The sequence below is a fragment of the Juglans microcarpa x Juglans regia genome, chromosome 5D (genome assembly GCF_004785595.1).
Source record: "Juglans microcarpa x Juglans regia isolate MS1-56 chromosome 5D, Jm3101_v1.0, whole genome shotgun sequence".
Classification (NCBI taxonomy): domain Eukaryota; kingdom Viridiplantae; phylum Streptophyta; class Magnoliopsida; order Fagales; family Juglandaceae; genus Juglans; species Juglans microcarpa x Juglans regia.
This window is the reverse complement of record NC_054602.1, coordinates 11,648,935-11,668,339: the sequence shown is the minus strand read 5'-3', so window position 1 is coordinate 11,668,339 and position 19,405 is coordinate 11,648,935. Positions and strand designations below refer to the sequence as shown.

The 19,405-nt window shown below is 35.1% G+C and overlaps 1 protein-coding gene across 1 annotated transcript; it reads left to right on the top strand.

Annotated features, from left to right (window-relative positions):
* The first annotated feature begins 10,255 nt into the window (after nucleotides 1–10,255).
* Nucleotides 10,256–13,210, top strand: LOC121265676 (retrovirus-related Pol polyprotein from transposon RE1). The gene is made up of 3 exons (XM_041169363.1): nucleotides 10,256–10,451; nucleotides 10,945–10,967; nucleotides 12,440–13,210. The coding sequence occupies exons 1-3, from the start codon at nucleotides 10,256–10,258 to the stop codon at nucleotides 13,208–13,210; spliced, it is 990 nt and encodes a 329-aa protein (XP_041025297.1).
* The last annotated feature ends 6,195 nt before the right edge of the window (nucleotides 13,211–19,405 follow it).

The following is a 19,405-nucleotide window of genomic DNA, read 5'->3' as shown; positions in this document are numbered from 1 at the left end:
TCACATGCATGGATTCTCAACTTTTTTTTCCACATCTTTAAATATACGAATTCCAGATGCAGTAGCGGCAGATCAGTAAGGCTTCTTTTCTTTTCACAAATTCTATTTTTTCTCTTATTTAGTTATTATAATTTTATTAATTTTTTATATAAAATAAAATAAATAATTTAATTTTTTTAAATTTAAAAGATAAATAATTTGACACGTGTCCCAACTCTTCCAAAAAAAACAATAAATGTGGGATTCTTGACAAGCACTAGCTTTTAAACTTTGAAAGTGGATCTTCTTTATTAAAAAACACGAGCTTTGAGAAAAAGGACTAACGTTACGTTTAGATAGTTAAAATATTTGAGAAGTATTAAAAATATTTATGAATAATAATGAAAAAATAATAATAGAATAATAAATAATAAGTAAAAAATAATAAATAGTAAAAGAAATAGATAAAAAGTAATAATAAAATAAATAATAGTAATGATATATTTGAGATATTCTTGATATCCAAATATAGCCTAAAAGTATAAAATATAAACACGTCAAAATGCAGCATGTGGACAAGGACATGATCATCTTAGGATCATCTTAGGACTGTTTGTTTTTAGATATGAGATGAGATTAAAATTAAAAAATTAAATAAAATATTATTATAATATATTTTTTAATATTATTTTTATTTTGAGATTTAAAAAAGTTAAATTATTTATTTTATTTTATGTAGAGATTTAAAAAAATTATAATGATGAAATAAAATGAGATGAAATGTTTCCTGAAAACAAATGAGGCCTTAAGTTTAGGGACTCTACAAATGACTGAATATTGTTATATGGTTGGATGAAGAAATTTAAGCATTTTAAAGATTATTATAAAGAAAAAGTTTCAAACGAAGATCAGAGCTTAAAAAATAAGGTAAGTTTGAATTGTTTGGTGTTACTATATATATATATATATATATATATATATATATATATATATATATATATGAAAGCGGTAATAGTAATGACAATAATGACAGGAATAATAATAATAATAATAATAATAATAATAATAATAATAATAATAATAATAATAATAATAATAATAATAATGATAATGGTGATAGGAAGATGAATAATAATATTTGAATTCCGGATTTGGATGGCCAGAAAATCCTAAATAATTCAGAATTGGCACAAAATTTTAAACCAAACCATAGATCAAATAAATATTATTCGGACTTTCCAAATTACCACACAACGTATCAAATCTCACTTCAAAATCATTCTTCCAAGTACCATATTGAAAAGAATGGAAAAAGAATTAAGATCTATTATTTTGTACATGGTTACTTTTTATCATTTTTTTAAAAATAGATTTAAAAAGAGAGAAAATAGAATACAAATTAGTAGGAGGTGGGCATTCCGACTCTATCAATACAAATTAGTAGGGGTGGGCTTCAACTCCTACAGAGTCAGAATGTCCATATCCGACCTCCAACCTCCTACTCCAACTAGGGTCGGAGGTCAATTTACCCTTCGACTCAACTCTGATTGGAGACGGAGTTTGACTCCAATCGGTATTCGGAGCTCGGAGTTGAAGTGGTTTTGCCCTACTCAAATTGGATCTAGGCCTACGGCCCAATATCCAAGTCCAATTCACAGCTCATTTTCAACTCGAAATAACATGCATGTCTTTTGTAACTTTAGTGTCTAAATAAATAAGTTTTATATAAGTATTTTGTAAAAAAGCGAGTCCCATTGATAAAAAATAATTTTTTTATACTTATTTTAAATAGTGTCTACTTTTTTATAAGAGTTGATATGTGACTTATTTATTTAAAATTTTTACAAATAATTTCTTTTCCGATTAATACAAATCAAGAATTATCCGACTTTTTAATTTTTTTTACACTATCGAGAATCATTAATCTCAATAAGGGTATGTTACACCCACTTGAGACTGGTAATTGAAAAAAGTAAGCAATAGTGTAATTTCTTTTAAAATATTTTGTAAGCCTTTAAATAATTAAAAAAATAATAAATTTATTAAAAAAATACTTTTTTAACTATTAAGTAAAATATACACACACAATCGATACGCTTTATCGTTGAATTTTATCAGCGAGAATATCATTTCCCATCTCAATAAATAAAGGAAAGAGCTTATGTGTATACTGTTTAATTTTTATTTTTATTTTTTGAATTATGTTTAATTTTTTTTCTACTAAGAGGAGTAAAAAAGGATTAAGGAAACGACGTGATCATGTGCTACACCAAGGCCATATGACATCACACATGGTCAACTTAAATTATAGAGCCATGTCAGAGTTAACAACTAGTGTCTCCAAAAACCGTCTCCAAAAACCACTGAAGGGTCAACCAATACTCCTGTAGATATTGAGAACTAATTTGCAGGGGTGCGCAAAATCTCCGGCTACTCATATTCCGTTTGAACTCTGACAGCAACTCTAACAAAGTTGGAGTTTTTGGAAATCGAAGTCAGAACCAGAATTACTCCGACTCTCATAATCGGATTCGGAGTCAGAGTCCAGAGCTCCCGTTGGTTCCACACTCTGACTCTAAACTCTAAAGTTGAATTTAGATAGATAGTTCAGATAAAATTAATTGAATAATAATTAAATAAAATATTATTAAAATATATTTTTTAGTATTATTTTTATTTTAAAATTTAAAAAATTTAAATTATTTATTATATTTTTATATGAAAATTTAAAAAAGTTATAATGATGAGATGAGATGAGATGAGGGAATTGTGTATCCAAACTGAGCCTTAACAGTTTTTTTATTTATTTTAAATTTCACATGATCAAAACGACCTACCCTACGGCACCTTGTCCCGCCCCCATGTCCAGCAAGAAATCCATTTTTATAGTTTGAGTTCATTTTACCAAACTAGAGGGTGGTGACCCTAATAACCCCAAGCCAAGTGTAATCATTGTGAAAAAATTTATGAATACTACTATAGGAAACATGACACCTTACAATTAAATGTGTACTTAGAAGAGTAATATAAAAAATGTCTAATATTAAGATCATTATAAGAGAAGAGCCAACTTAAGCTAGAAATTAGACTTAAAAAAATGGCAGATGAGACTAGTGAGAGTGCAACTTTGAGGAGGTATACTAAGTATGATCCCGATGAGTATAAAATATACTTAGCTTGTATGATCATCATGGACGAGCTTCATTTTCAAGTTGTTAATGAGAAAGGGTTCCAAGCGTTTGCTCGCTACTTGGAACCAAGATTTAATATTCTTTTTCGCCACACAGTGGCAAACGAGGTAAAAAAAATATTTTTAGTCTGAAAAATAGAAGTTGAGGGGTGAATTGGCCGATCAATTTGTTTGCCTTACCACTGATACTTAGACATCAGTCTAAAATTTTAATTATATGTTTTTAGCTGTACATTTTGTTGATTGTAATTGGACATTGCATAAGAAAATTATAAAATTTTGTCAAATCACCGATCATAAGTGTGAGACAATTGAGAAGGCCTTGGAGGCCGCAATAAAGGAGTGGGGGTTGACCCCAATTCTTACAGTCACAGTTAATGATGTCTCGTCTAATGATGTCGCATTGGGACATCTGAAGACCTATCTTTGAGAGGCAAATAAGATAATCTTGGATGATGAGTATCTGTATGTGAGATGTGTGGCACATATTTTGAATCTATTGTTATTGATGATTTGAGGGATCTTCATGACTCGATTGCTTAGGTCAGGACTGCTTTGAGATTGGTGAGATATTCTCCTTCGAGGTTGGAGAAATTCAAGGTTGCTTCGAGGTCTGCAGGCCTAAAATTTAAGAAGAACCTCTATACTGATATGCCTACACGATGGAACTCAACATTTTTTATGTTGGAGGCGGCCCAAAAATATAAGTTAGCATTTGCAATATTGGATGATGAAGACATCCAATATGTTAAATATTTGGATGATCACAAGAGATTGAGGAAACCCATAAATGATGATTGGGAGATTGTATATATTTTTGCAGAGTTTTTGAGACATTTTATGAAATCACCACGAAGATATCTAGAACTTTGTACCTTATATCCTATCAATTTTGTCAGCAAATATGTAAGATAAAATAAGAATTAGATGACATAGTAGTGGATGGTCACAATAGGATGCGGGAGATGACATTGGTTATGAGGTCAAAGTACGACAAGTATTAGGGCGATTTTACTAGGGCTAATATTTTATTATATGTAGCTGTCGTCCTTGACCCAAGGTTTAAAGTGGATGACATGATATTTGGATTGTGCCTTGCGTACGGGCAAGCATAGACGAAGCTTATTGCAGTAAGGGTTTGAGAAACCCTTAGTAAATTATTTGATGAGTTTACCGTCCTGCGGGGTGGTAATATTGCGGCACTTGCACCTACCCCCACTTGTTCAAGAAGTAGATAGTGGGTAGAGACGTAGATTGGATTGAGGTGAGAGGTTTGAGCTAACCCCTTAATTCTGAATTCTGTAGAAGCTGAGTCAGAGATAGACAGATACTTAACAGCAGAGTTTCTACCATTTTCACGAGACTTCGATATATTAAGTTGGTGGAAGGTGAATGCCGTGAAGTATCCCATCCTTAGAGAGATAGCCCGCAGTCTTTTGGCCATTCCTGTTAGCACCGTAGCCTCAGAGTCGGCCTTTAGCACCGGAGGACGAGTATTGGGTTCATTTTGGAGTTCATTAGTTTCTACCACTGTTGAGTCTTTGATTTGCACGCAGAATTGGATCAAGGAAACTCCAATTTATGTTTCAGATGTTCTTGAGTATGAGGAGGCCGACGTCGAGGAGGAGAATAGTGATCAGCCTGGATCTGATATTTATTTTAATTTCATTTTCTAATTTCTTATTAATTAATTAATTTTCATTTAATTAGTATTAATTAATTTCATTTCAAATTTTGTTGTTATATTGATACATGAGACTGCATCTACGGCTACCTCCAATGCAATATGACTTTGTATTGGACCCACCATTGCCATTGTTTGTACAATCTGTCCTTTATTTGTTTTTTACATTTATAATTTTATATTATATTTTAGTATCTAATTATTTTACTTGTATGTTTTTTAGCTTTTTTATTCTCAATATACATATGCCGAATTCTAATGACTGATCTATGCTCATCTGTCTTATCTTCATCTCAAATTTCAATTGCCTAATCACAATCTCATATTGATTAGTACTTTTAATATTTTGTATTTTTTTTTAATTTTTGTTTCATTTTATAACTTTATAATTCTAATTTGTTTTATTTTTAACTTATGAATATTTCAGTTTTATAACTTATTAAATATTATGATATTAATTTTTAGTCTTACAGCAATCAACACAATTCACCATTTAGTGAACTCACCGCCACAGAGCCATCCTAAATTGATCAAATTGAAAAGTTATGAGTTATAATTGTTAATTTACAATTAAGTGTAATGTTGCTACAATAGTTAATAGTACAATTTGTAATATTTAATATTTTTAGAGGAGTTTGTAATATTGTAATAGTTTATTAATTCTCTTAGAATCTTAATTTGTATAATTGTAAATTGTAATTTATAATAGCTTAGTGCCTTAGTAATGATTATTATTTAATTAGTTAATAGTTGAAATTTGGTATATAGTTACTAGTTCTATATATATATATATATATATATATATATATATATTCAATTTTTAAGTATATATATATATTTTTAGTTAATAGTTCTAGGCCATTTAGGTCCCATAAAACTGAGCTGGGTCGAAGGCCCAGTAAGGACGAACGGATGGAGGTTCACCCCCGCACCCTGACGAGCAGACGAGGTACCCTGCCCAGCCTCGTAGGGGGCGGGTAGTACCGCTAGTTGAGATTAATTATTCTCGATAGTGTAAAAAAAAAAAAAGTCCTATAATTCTTGATTTGTATTAATAGGAAAAGAAATTGTACAAATTTTAAATAAAAAAGTCACACACAAACTCTTATAAAAGAGTAGACTCTATTTAAAATAAGTATAAAAAAATTATTTTTTATTAATGTGACTTGCTTTTTTACAAAATATTTATATAAAACTTATTTATTGAGACACTAAAGTTACCAAAGATAGGCATGCTATTTCGAGTTGAAAATAAGCTGTGAATTGGTTTTGGATATTGGGCCGTGGGCCTAGGTCTAATATGAGTAGGGTAAGCACACTTCAACTCCGAGTTCTTAATACCGATTGGAGTCGAACTCTGTCTCTAATCGAAGTTAAGTTGAAGGGCAAATTGACCTCAGACTCCAGTCAGTGTCGGAGGTGAGCATTCCGACTATGTCGAAGTCGAAGCCCATCCGTACTAATTTGTATTCTTTTTTCTCTCTTTTTAAATCTATTTTAAAAAAACTGATAAAAAGTAACTATGAACAAAATAATAGTTCGTAATTCTTTTTCCATTCTTTTCAATATAGTATTTGGAAGAATGATTTTGAAGTGACATTTGATATGTTGTGTGGTAATTTGGGAAGTCTGAATAATATTTATTTGATCTCTGGTTTGGTTTAAAATTCTGTGCCAATTCTGAATTATTTACGATTTTCTGACCATCCAAATCCGAAATTCAAATATTATTATTCATCTTCTAATCACCATTATCATTATTATTATTATTATTATTATTAAATTATTTATATTCCTATCGTTATTGTCATTACTATAACCGCTTTCATATATAGTAACACCAAACCATTCAAACTTGCGTTATTTTTTAAGCTCTGATCTTCATTTGAAACTTTTTCTTTATAATAATCTTTAAAATGCTTAAATTTCTTCAATCAATCATTCGTATAATCCCTAAACTAAGATGATCATGTCCTTGTCCACAACCTGCATTTTGGCATCTTTATATTTTATACTTTTACTCCTTTTTCTCAAAGCTCGTGTTTTTTTAGTAAAGAAGATCCACTTTCAAAGTTTGAATAAGCAAACTTTCAAAAGCTAGTGCTTGTCAAGAACCCCACATATGGGTATACTTGATAGAGAAAACTAACACGCAATATGATTATTTGAGTCTTCCGAAGAATTAAAGGGTTACATAATTCAAATTATTTCATCCTATCTCATCTAATCATTATAATTTTTTTAAATTTTTACACAAAATACAATAAATAATTCTATTTTTTCAAACCTCAAAACAAAACTAATATTAAAAAATTATATTATAATAATATTTTATTCAACTTTCAACTTTTATCTCATCCTATCTCATTTGTGTAATCAAATGAGGCTAAATGTTTAATAAATACAGTAGTATCTATTTATATGTTTATCTCTTTTGTTAAATAAGATTAATTTGAATTATGTCAAGCGGAGCGAAATTTTCATAAATTCATATTTTTATTCGTCTTAAAACTTACATTAAATTGTTGTAATTGCACCACTATATCACTTAGGAAGCTACTAAAGTTTTTAAAAATAATTCCACTTTAAGATCAAAAGTTTAAGATGTTACTCTAGAAAATTGTAGAGATAGAATGACTCTTCTTTAAAGAGTCTTCCGATATGGTGGTTAAAAAATTAATTAATTGCTAGTGACGGGAAGTTTAAGATGTTAGTACCTATTTACTAACATATTTCTTACTCTAACCTCTTAACACAAAATTCGAGGGTTAGAAAAGAATCATTAATTTTGTTTTGAGATAAATATACCGATATACAGTTAGTTGTAAAAAAAAAATATTGGGGAAAGAAAACCTAGCTAGGATGATATGTAGTACCGCCAATAGACATATCTTGTTTTGGAAGATGAAATTATGCAAAACACAAGCAGCAATATAACACTAAATTAAACGTTTTGTAACACACAAATATGCTCTGAGAATACAGTATAAAAAGTCAGGCTGCTACGGATGCAGAAAAAGTGCATGCTGTCAATCCCATCAAGTCTGCTTACAGAGGGGGCAACATTTTCTGAATTACATGAAAGACTTTTGTATAATGTGGCACCCCCTTGTCCATACGTACTTAAAGTTTCTTTTTTTCCATCACTTTGATCCACAAAAGTAAATCCACTCGATCATCTTTATGATCTACTTGACATGTGCATATCATCAAATACTAGAATCTAAGTAGAAGACTTTGATCTCCTTTTTCATTTCATTTCATTTTCTCATAAGCAATGACACCTACTACTCTCCTTTTTTTTTTTTTTTTTTTTTTTGTGTGTGTGTAGATAAATTCATTGAAATTTTTGTTTTTATTTTTTTAAAAAAATTCAGATTTTGTCAATCTAAGTACTAAAACTGACCCGGGCTGGTCCATGTTGCAGAATATGGCATGGGAAATCATTTGGGCTTCAACAGCGAGCATATCTTATCTTAATGTGTTTGCTTCATGGACGCCTTGAATGACTGAAGGAACTCTATCGCCACTTCATGAGACATGCAGCAATCTCTACTCTATTTAATTCTTCATGCTCTGTTTTCTCTCTGTTTATTGGAAATTGCCAACCTACTGCTATTACTGCAAAAAAGAAAACAAAAGTAGATAACAAAAGTGATTCCTAATGGAATGATGCCATGAGAAAAATACATACGGCCTGTTTGAGCATTGAAAAGCAACACACATTCAACATAGGCAACAAACAGGGTACATGGCTACAACTCAAGACAACATGAACAGCTGCTACCAACACACAGAAGCTGCAAAAAGCTACAACTCAAACTTCTGAAAAAACAAGGCACCAAATTAACCACCAACTACTTAGACTACGTACTTATTTCAGAAACTTATTCCCCAATTACAACCCAACAGTATTTATCATAGATTCAGTACTAATTCTGCACTTTTGTCTTCTAATCTTCCACTTGATGACTTGAGGTTTGGAGTAATGGGTAATAGCAAGCATTCCTCTGAACCCTGCAGATCATACGATAGGCAATTGCACTCCACTCCAATTTGCACCAAATAACTTTAAAATCCTTTCCTTTTAAGTTCTGAAGGCCCCATTTATTTACTTTATCATATTCTAATTATTGTTGACTGGTTCTACACAAAGGCAAAAACCCAGGATTGAGACCTTATTATATGTGAAAGTTCTTTATTTTTGTGTGCATGGATGCTGGTAAATATATAGCAAGAAGCTCTTTTTTTCAATGGCGCAAACTTGCCATGGAAAGTCCATACATATATATATAAGCATTCGGCTGATCTAGATCTCCAGGTATGATAATTAAAATGACTATGTCTAGCTATGAGTCTGGCAACAACTCATGCTCCTTTTGTCATTAACTTTATGCATGCTGTCTCTCCTATTAAAGCACCATTGGTGCATAAAAGGCTAAAGCTCTGCCTGCTATTACGGATGCATTATAAGATCAATGGCAGTATGTTTTGTTAAAATGAGGCCGTATGTCTGGTAATGGTTTTCTGGTTGTTTGGCCGTACGTCTTCAATTCTTGTTTTCTGGCTTTTCATTAGTAAAGATCCAAACATTTTTATTTTGGTGCGCCTTGTTATTTTATTGTATGCTATCTATTAATTAATTTCACGCAATATGTACATGCATGGTTTCACCAAAAAATATCAAATGAGTTGGCCGAGGATTGCTGTACGTTGCTAGCTAGATGTTCATATTAAGAGAAAAGCTACAGTCACAAATAAATTTCATAAAAATAAATTCAACAAATTGATTTCAAAATTGATTTTATAATATGAAATACCACGTGAAATTATGTCAGTTTATAAATTTAATTTTATGAAATTCTGATATAATGTTTTTTAGGTTTATGAATACGTATACTCATGATCATTAAAGTTAGATATATGACAAAATGCAAGTGAAGAGTTCAATATTTTCTAGAAACGGAAGGGACTAATTTAACAAAAGAATCTCCGCAAAGGATGAACTTCCATTGAAATTTGCCGACACATGATGCAGCAGCTAGCCCAAAATAAAAGCACTAACCCCCACAGTTGCCGGGTCAAACTCCTCCTATACAGGCACGTCCCGTAACAGACATTGTTCCTCCACAAAAACACAGCAGCTCCATCTGTCTCTCTCTCTCTCTCTCTCTCTCTCATGCACAAACTCAAACGAAAAGAAACAACATCGTTCAGCACAGATTTTGATCGACCGAAACGTGTCGGTGTTTTCCTCCTACGTTCATCATTTCCCGTCCAGTTTCCTTCTCACATTTACATCCAAAACAAGATCGATCTCCTGGCTTTAATCAACAATGGGCAGAGAAATCCGAAAGCAAGAAAACATACCTTTATTAAAATTAGGCAGAAATAATACCACAATGAGCAGGGACTCAGCAGACATTGACGAGGATCATCAATACACAAGCTTGAAGGACATCATACTGAGTTCACCACCAAAGAATTCCATGATAAATCAAGAGGGGAATGACTTCGACTCTTCGAACATCGCCATCAAGAACCAGCTGGTGAAGCATGCAGCCTCAGCATATCTGCAGTCGGCAGTTGTATTGGCGAGTCAGAACCAAAATTATTTTGTGAGATTTTGGGCGAGGCTATGGGATCAGTCCACACTGTGTTCACGTTGGCGTGTTTACGTTTCAAACCCCATAAGAGCATGTTTTCGGCCTATATTCCGGCTTATTGCTTGCATGCATAGTCGAGGGTAGGATCGAGTACGTTTCTATATTTCCAATTGGGATTTATAAGGTTGATCCATCGTCACACCGGCGTCCTTCCATGATCGATTAAAGGAAGACTCTACGAATCTCCGAGAGTGGCTTCAAACCCAATTACCAAATCAAAGCTGATTGACGAAAGGAAGTTAATTCTGGTTTTAGTGATAGTTTCCTAATATACATGCTTTTTTTCTTCAGTTTTAATCGTCATTATAGCAGGCTTTTGCTGGACCAAGTTCTTGGTCGCAAATGTGCTTGTTCATTTTATTAGTTAATATTTTCATAATTTGTTTCTGTAAGATTTTCTGATAAATCAATATTCATCATTGTAGGCATCAGCCTGAATATGATTTTGGTAATTAATTGGTGAATGAAAAACTGAGTCTTCTGCTTTTTCAAATAAGTTTCTTGTTTGCATTAATGATTTTCTCAATCTCCAAGATCTGGATATAACTGGCATCGTTTATGGCATGATTAGAGATGAAATGTCTGATAAACTAATGCTTGTTTACCTCAACTAAGGATAAGCACATGTATTTATAGATAACATGTAACAGAGATCATGAGGAGTTACAAGTGATAAGGATTAAAAGTTTCATGACTTTAAACTATATGATGATAATGTTAATGACTACTATCCAAGGCTTGAGTTTGGTTTGATGATCTTGAAGTAGTGTCTTTGTTGCTGAGCTGGAGGTATTGTTAGCACGCCCCCTCAAGTTAAACGTTGGGGTGTGTAACATTGAGCTTGTGCGATCACAAAGTCATGAAGAGAATCGAGAGAGATCAGAGATTGGTTGGTGAAGACATCTGCTGCATGCGTACCACCATATATATATATTACGAACAAAATGTAAATAAATTTTAACTTGCTTAGTTCCGGCATGGAAAATTGGATTGGAGGAGAGGTAAGTGCATGGCATCGATCTATATTCACACCAATATAGTATTGGTGTATGAGAGAAAAGGACTCCTAGTTCAATGAGAATATATATGAGATAGTTATGAGAGCCCAGGAACAGTATTGACAAGTGCTTTTTATTCAGATTGAGCTATGGTGGTAGGCCAATTCCTTGTAGCTCCAGAAGATAAGATTGTCATCAACAAAAACAAAGAAGCCACCGATGGAGCGACGATCATCTTGGCTGCAGGCCTTTGAGCAATATCCTTCCCCGTAGCCTGATCATTAAAAAGGAGATAGTGAGCTGGAGGGTGAAATTCAAAGAAGCTGGTATATATAATTTGTATCTTGATCATTTATACATTTTTTAACTGAGATGAGATTTTTTCGAATATGAGGAACATGTAAAACAATATGCAATTGAAAATAACGAGTGTATAGTAGTATCAAGGGAATGCCGTGAATCATGATCTGCTAAGTAAGGCAAGTAAAAGTCAGATATGCAAATAAAGTGACCAGCCCAATGTATGATCAAAGGGCAAGAATCACAGCTTCATCAGCTGATATTGTGGAGCATGTCTCTAGCATTGTAATTAATTAGTTGCTGTATTTAGTTTAGTTTATGTATTTAGTTCATACTGAAAGTTGTATATAATATCAAACATGCTGAAATTCTATGTGTGAAAATATATAATACAAAACAGAGGATATTCCTTCACATGGTATAAGAGCAGAGGTCCTGAGTTCGCACCCTGACTCTATACTCTACCCTATTTAATTAAATATTTTATGTGTTGGATCACCTATTAAGGGAGAGTTTGGCCCACACGTGAGAGGGAGTGTAATCCACATCCGCTATTGGGCCTAATCCTCTGATTCCTACCCCATCCGAACCTTCCCTTATTTGCATCAATGCTGCCATCCAGATCAACGAGAAACTCACTCCCGTTACTTTTCCCCAATGGCGGGCTCAATTTGAAGCTTTGCTCATCAGATATGATCTTCTAAACTTTTTCACCGACACTTTTCCATGTCCTGTTCCTGACAGCTCCAATTCTGAATCCTCAAATGCTGCCTGTGCTCACTGGGTCTGTCAGGACAAGCTCCTTCTTGATGCTATTCTTGCCTACACATCCACCTCTGTTACACCTCTCATAGCTTCATCCAAGACATCCCATGAGGCCTGGAGCACACTTACCCATCTCTATGCGGGTAAATCTCGAACCCGTGCAATGCAATTAAAAGAGGAGCTTACACTATCTCAGCGAGGTGATCGCACTGTCATTGAAGTTTTACACCACATGAAGCTTCTCGTTGATGAGTTGGCACTCATTGATCATCCTATCTCAAATGATGATCATACTCTCTATGTGCTAAATGGTCTGGGACCAACATACCGAGAAATCGTTGTGCCAATACGAACTCGTGAAACTTCACTCACTTTTGAAGAGCTTCACGACTTGCTAGTTGAACATGAGAGTTACTTTCATAGTCTCAACACCACAGCACAGTCAATGGTTGTCTCTGCTCACTACACTCAGAAGCAGGGCGGTTATTTTTCTGTTAATGATGGATCTGGCCATAGACGCTTGCCTTCAAACAAAGGCCATGAGTCCTCCAAACGGGGGACCAACGATTCCTCCAAGTCATATACGGGCTATCGCAAGTATAAGCCTAAATGCCAATTATGTGATTAGCTTGGTCATACTACAAAGTAGTGCAGGAAATTCTCCAGCAATGAGGCTACTGCAAATTGCACCACCTCAATCAAACGTAAGAATGCAAAATGGCTAGTGGATTCTGCTGCATCTCATAATATGACAAATGACTTGGCTAATCTTTCTCTTCACTCCGAGTATGTCGGGACAGATGAAATGGTTATTGGTGACGGCTCAAGTTTGCCTATCACACATACCAGTTCCCTAACTTTTGTATCTCCTACTCGTGATTTTCATCTCCATGCCACTCTTTATGTTCCTAACATCAAAAAAATTTAGTGTCAGTTCACCACTTCACCAAGCACAATAATGTCTATCTAGAATTTCATCCATCTCATTTTTTGGTGAATAATCGGATCACGGGGGCGACACTTCTCAAAGGCAAATGTGAGGATTGTGTGTACTCTCTTCTGGAGTCATTGGCTACGGTCTCAAAACCTATTGTTGCTTATGTGTATGAACGGACCACCACTGATGGCTGGCAAAAAAGGATGGGCCATCCCACTCGAAAAATTGTTCAACATCTTGTTCATGCTTTTTCATGACGTATTTCACAAAAATCAAATTTATCTTTATGTACTTCATGTTCAATCAATAAAGCGCATAAGCAACCATTTCATTCACACGGTCTCAAAAGCACGACACCACTTGATATTATTTATTCAGATGTTTGGGGTCCCTTTCAAGTTGTTGGAATTGATGGCTCAAAATATTACTTGATTTTTATAGATCACTATACTAGATATATTTGGTTTTATCCAATTCCACACAAATCTTAACTACATTTTTCCTCAATTCAAACAGCTTGTGGAAAATCGGTTTAACACCACCATCAAAAGTCTTTATTCGATAATGGTGGTGAGTACATTGCACTCAAGTCCTATCTTGCTCTTCATGGCATAAGTCACTATACCACTGCACTACACACTCCTCAACAAAATAGCATGTCTGAACATTGACATCGTCATCTTGTTGAAACTGGCCTCACTCTTCTCACCGATGCTCACATGCCCCTTCAATATTGGCCGTATGTTTTTTAAGTCACCACATATCTCATTAATTGGATGCCAACTTCCACTCTCCAAAATAAATCGCCAATTGAGGTGCTATTTGGTCAACCTCCAAATTATCTCAAATTAAAGCAGTTTGGTTGCCTTTTTCCACTTAGTCGGCCTTATAATCAGCACAAACTTCAGCCCAAGTCCAAGCCTTGTGTGTTTGTAGGTTATTCTCCAACACAAAATTCATACCTCTGCCTTGACCTTGCAACAACTCGTGTATATTGTTCACGACATGTTTTGTTTGATGAAAAGATTCTTCCTCTTGCCAAATCCTCTCATCCAGATTGTGAGCCACAACCTTTACCAGTCTCTTCATCGCCTTTTTTTCAGCCTCAGTCTACTACAATACCTATTCATTTTACACCATCGCTAGTGACACCATACTTTGGTCACTCCAGCACCGAACAACCTACGGATTTGTCTCCCCCAGCTTTTTCGCATGACTTGGTGAGTTCCTCTTCTTTACCTCCTTCTTTACATGCTAGGCCTGAATCTCAAATTGTTCAAACTCATCACATGGTCACTAGGTCTATAAGTAAGATTTTTAAACCCAAACAAATGTCCTTCGTCACAAAACTCCCCATAGCCCCCTCTGTGGAACCATCTTGTGTTAGCCAGGCACTGTCTAAACCTTAATGGCATGCAACAATGTCCACTAAACTCACTGCAGTTATGCAACACAATACTTGGGTCCTAGTTCCACCGAAAAAGGGAACTAACATTGTTGGACGTAAATGAGTTTTTAGAGTAAAAAGACATGCTGATGGCTCCATTGATAGGTTTAAACCTCGATTGGTTGCAAAGGGCTATAACCAACGCTCCAGACTTGATTATACAGAAACTTTTAGTCCGATGGTGAAGCCTACTACAATACTTATTGTTCTCTCTGTTGCTGTGATGCAGGGCTGGTCACTACGACAACTGGACGTACACAATGCATTTCTCCATGGTCATTTATTGGAAGATGTATACATGATCCAACCTCCCGGATTTCATGATGTAGAAAAGCTTGATCATGTTTGTCATCTTTGCAAGGCAATTTCTGGGCTGAAACAAGCCCCTCGGGCTTGGTATTCATCCTTGAAACAAGCATTGGTGGACTTCGGCTTTGTAAATGCCAAATCGGATGCTTCCTTGTTCGTGTATCACTCGAGTTCTATAGTTGTATATTTTCTTATTTATGTGGATGATCTCATTATCACTAGAAACAATTCTGATTTTATCAGCAGCATTGTTCAGAAACTTGGTGACAAGTTCTCCCTCAAAGACTTAGGTCCTCTAAATTTCTTTCTTGGAGTTGAGGTCATTCACACCACCACTGGACTGTTTCTCTCACAACAGAAGTATATTCGTGAGTTGTTGTAAAAAACCAGCATGGATAGTGCAAAAGATGTGAGCACACCACTCTCCACATTTGTGTCCTTGAAATTATTGGATGGCTCATCTGGTATGGATCAAACAGAGTATAGGAAAATCATTGGGGCCTTGCAATATTTATCATTAACTTGGCCGGATATTAGCTTCACAGTGAACAAGCTCTCACAATTCATGCATCGTTCAATGACCACCCCTTGAGTTGCCACCAAATGCCAACTGTGCTATCTGAAAAATACAATTTTTCATGGCCTTATGTTTCACAAGAATGTAGCCCAAACTCTATTGACTTACTCTGATGCCGATTGGGCGGGTAATTTTGATGATCGCATTTCTACATTAGCGTATCTCATTTTTCTTGGATCAAATCCTATATCGTGGAGCTCAATGAAACAACGTTCCATTACACGATCTTCCATCGAAGCGAAATATCATGCACTTGCTACTGCTGCCTCCAAGACAATATGGATTCTTTCTCTAGTTAAAGAGCTGCACTTTCCTCTTACACGACCTCCACTTCTCTTGTGTGATAACCTTGGTGCCACACATTTAAATTTTAATCCCGTTCAACATTCATGAATGAAGCATATCCAAATTAACCTTCACTTTGTTTGTGACTTGGTGCAAAAAGGGAACTAAGCGTTCGACATGTGCACACTTAAGATCAGCTCCTTGATTTTCTCACAAAGCCTCTATCCCAGTAAAGAACTCAATATCTTAAAGACAAGATCGGCGTTGCAGATGGCAGCCCATTCTTGCGAGGGCGTATCAAGGGAGATGTCGTGAGTCATGCTCTGCTCAATAAGGCAAGTAAAAGTTAGATATGCAAATAAAGTGACCGGCCAACATATGATCCAAGGGTAAGAATCATGGCTTCATTAGCTGATATTGTGGAGCATGTCTCTAGCACTGTAATTAATTAGTTTCTGTATTTAGTTTAGTTTCTGTATTTAGTTCATACTGAAAGTTGTATATAATTGCAAACATGCTGAAATTCTATGTGTGAAAAGATATAATACAAAACAAAGGATGTTCCTTTACATATAGAGAGTACTAGTTGGGTTGTCACAACATGGAGGATTGGGAGACCAATACCATTCCTAGTCTAAATTTGATTGGTCGTTACATGCTCGAGAATTCCTCCGAGCAAATACTGAAGTTAGCTAAGTTGGAGATGAAATGATGCGTGGTTGGTATAGACATACGAGCTTGATATTGCATGAGAAGTAGATTCTCATTGATAATAATCATCATAACAATGATATCAATCCAAGGCAATACGACCAGTTTTTGCAGACTTGGCAGAAAGAACAATTATTACATGTGCGCGGAAAAGGAAGAACCATGGTTGCATGCTTGCCTTTGTTGTTTTTGAAAGATGAAGTTGTCTAGTTGCCTTGGCTAGATTAGGTATTATTGAGTGAGCCTTAGCTGTGGCGAGTTGTAGAACCACGTACGAGTTGTGAGGTTTGATATTACAAGGAGATATTTCATGTGATCAACAACAGATTAATAACTTTCAAGCCGTTTTTCATGGGCGAGAAATTATTTCATACTCAAGTTAAGATAGATCTGACATGCAAGGAGATATATAGTTAGTTAACATGTTAGAAAAAAATTATGATAAGTACTGTTTCTTACACAATTAATGTTGAAAAATAATGATTTATATTTCCAATTAAATATAAAAATAAAAATTGAGTCTAGACAGACGTTTCCACTTATGCCCTTTTAAGATGTCAGACCTATTTTATTTTGCCCAACTTGGGCCCTCCTCCTGGGCTTTGCTAAATCTAGCTTTTAGCCCATCTCCCTGGCCTTTTTCCCCCTCCTATGATTTTACTAAGGAATCTTGCAGGCCCACGTGATCCCCTTCCTGAACTTCCTTATCACCTCCATCATCCTCCATCGATTCTTGCGTAAAAGTAGCTACCGTTTCCTTCTCAGACGCAACTGTATTTGCCTCTAAAATCACGATATTTATGGAATTCAACGTCTTCATGTGTTGGGGAAACTCCTCCTTCTCATACGGAGTCTGAACCTTCTCCTTTATTGCTTCCATAATCACATCACCCGAACAAACACTATGATTTCCTCTGTTACCTTTGGCAACATCCACTTTTCCTATATCATATGCTGAAGAAGTCACTGGATTACTGCTTTCGATCTCACATTGCATATCCCGATGATTCCAACGTCTTGTTCCTTGATTTCCTGCTTGCGACCGACCTCCATATGAAAAACCATTCTGTTCGTACTTACTCTGACCACATTGCCATTGATCACATTCCAAATGACCATGACCCAAAAGACCACAATAGTAACATAAATTGAGTAATCTTTCATAGGAAAGCCTAACCCAAACAGGATCACTAGAGCCAATGTTAATTATCTTACCTTGTAATAGAGGTTTTGTAACATCAAAATTAATTCTTACTCGCATAAACTCCTCCCATGCCATTTCTCCCTTCTCAATATCAACTTCTTTAACCATGCCAATTGTGCTTCCAATCAAATGGCCAATATATTTATTCTGTACTATCAATGAAAAATCATGCAAACGTACCCAGAACAAAGCCTCAGTGATTTGAATCTTATGGACTTGTTGATGGCCTTCGACTTCCTTCACTAGCACCATATGTTTATCGAAAGACCAATGACCATCTCTGTTAACTCGATCCTTATCATATTCATCTTCAAACTCTATCAACATAATCACAAGACTCAAATCCATGAAGTTAATGTTCCTGATCAGCCTCAATACTTTCTTCAGCGTCATCTTAAGCCTCTCGGTTGTAATGACGCTCTATGAGAAGTTTAACCAATAAACACTTACCACCACAAAGAACTGCATCTTGCAGTTTCTGTATTTCGACATGAACCTCCTCGCTCTCCTTATTTGTAAGAGAAAGTTTCTTATACATCTCTTCTAAGTTCTCTTCCATCATTCACTCACACATCAAGCTCCTCACTCCAACTATGATTACACAAGAGAAACCCTACACAGGGAAACCCTAGGAGAGGACCTAAAAAATCTTCATATAATTAACTCGTTGTAAGGACCCCAATTTCAGAAACTCACCAATGGACAATCTCCATTCGCAAAGGAAAGGAGAAGATCGATAATGAAGAAGTAACGAGCAGATTTATCTAGAGAAGGGTCGTGATAATGAATTCAAAGAATGTTTTGGAGAAGTTCCAAAATTTCATGTGGGCGGTGGCTGGATCCCAGCATCGCCAGGAGCCATGAAATGCCTCAGTTGGAATGCTCGTGGGCTTGGGAACCCACTAGGCATTCGTACTCTTCTAGATCTCATCAAGAAGGAAGCTTCTAACATTGTGTTTCTTCAAGAAACTCAATTGAAGGTACGTGAATTCGATGCTTGTAAATTTAAAATTGGTTTTGGCAATTGCTTAGTGGTGGATAGTGATGGAAGGAGTGGGGAAATTGTGATGCCATGGGGGAGGGATATCAATCTGTCAATTTTGAGTTACTCTAAATTTCATATTGATGCGTGTGTTATGGAGGAAGAGAGTAGAACGGTGAAGTATTTCATTATTGGCATTTATGGACTCCCTGACTCTAGTCTCAGATATCAGACTTGAGATTTAATTTGATCATTATGTAGAAAGGAGGATGAGGCGTGGATGGTATTTGGGGATTTTAATTAAATTCTTTCTCAGCATGAGAAGTGGGGTGGGAGAGAAATGTTTGAGAGATAGATGGAGGAATTTAGAA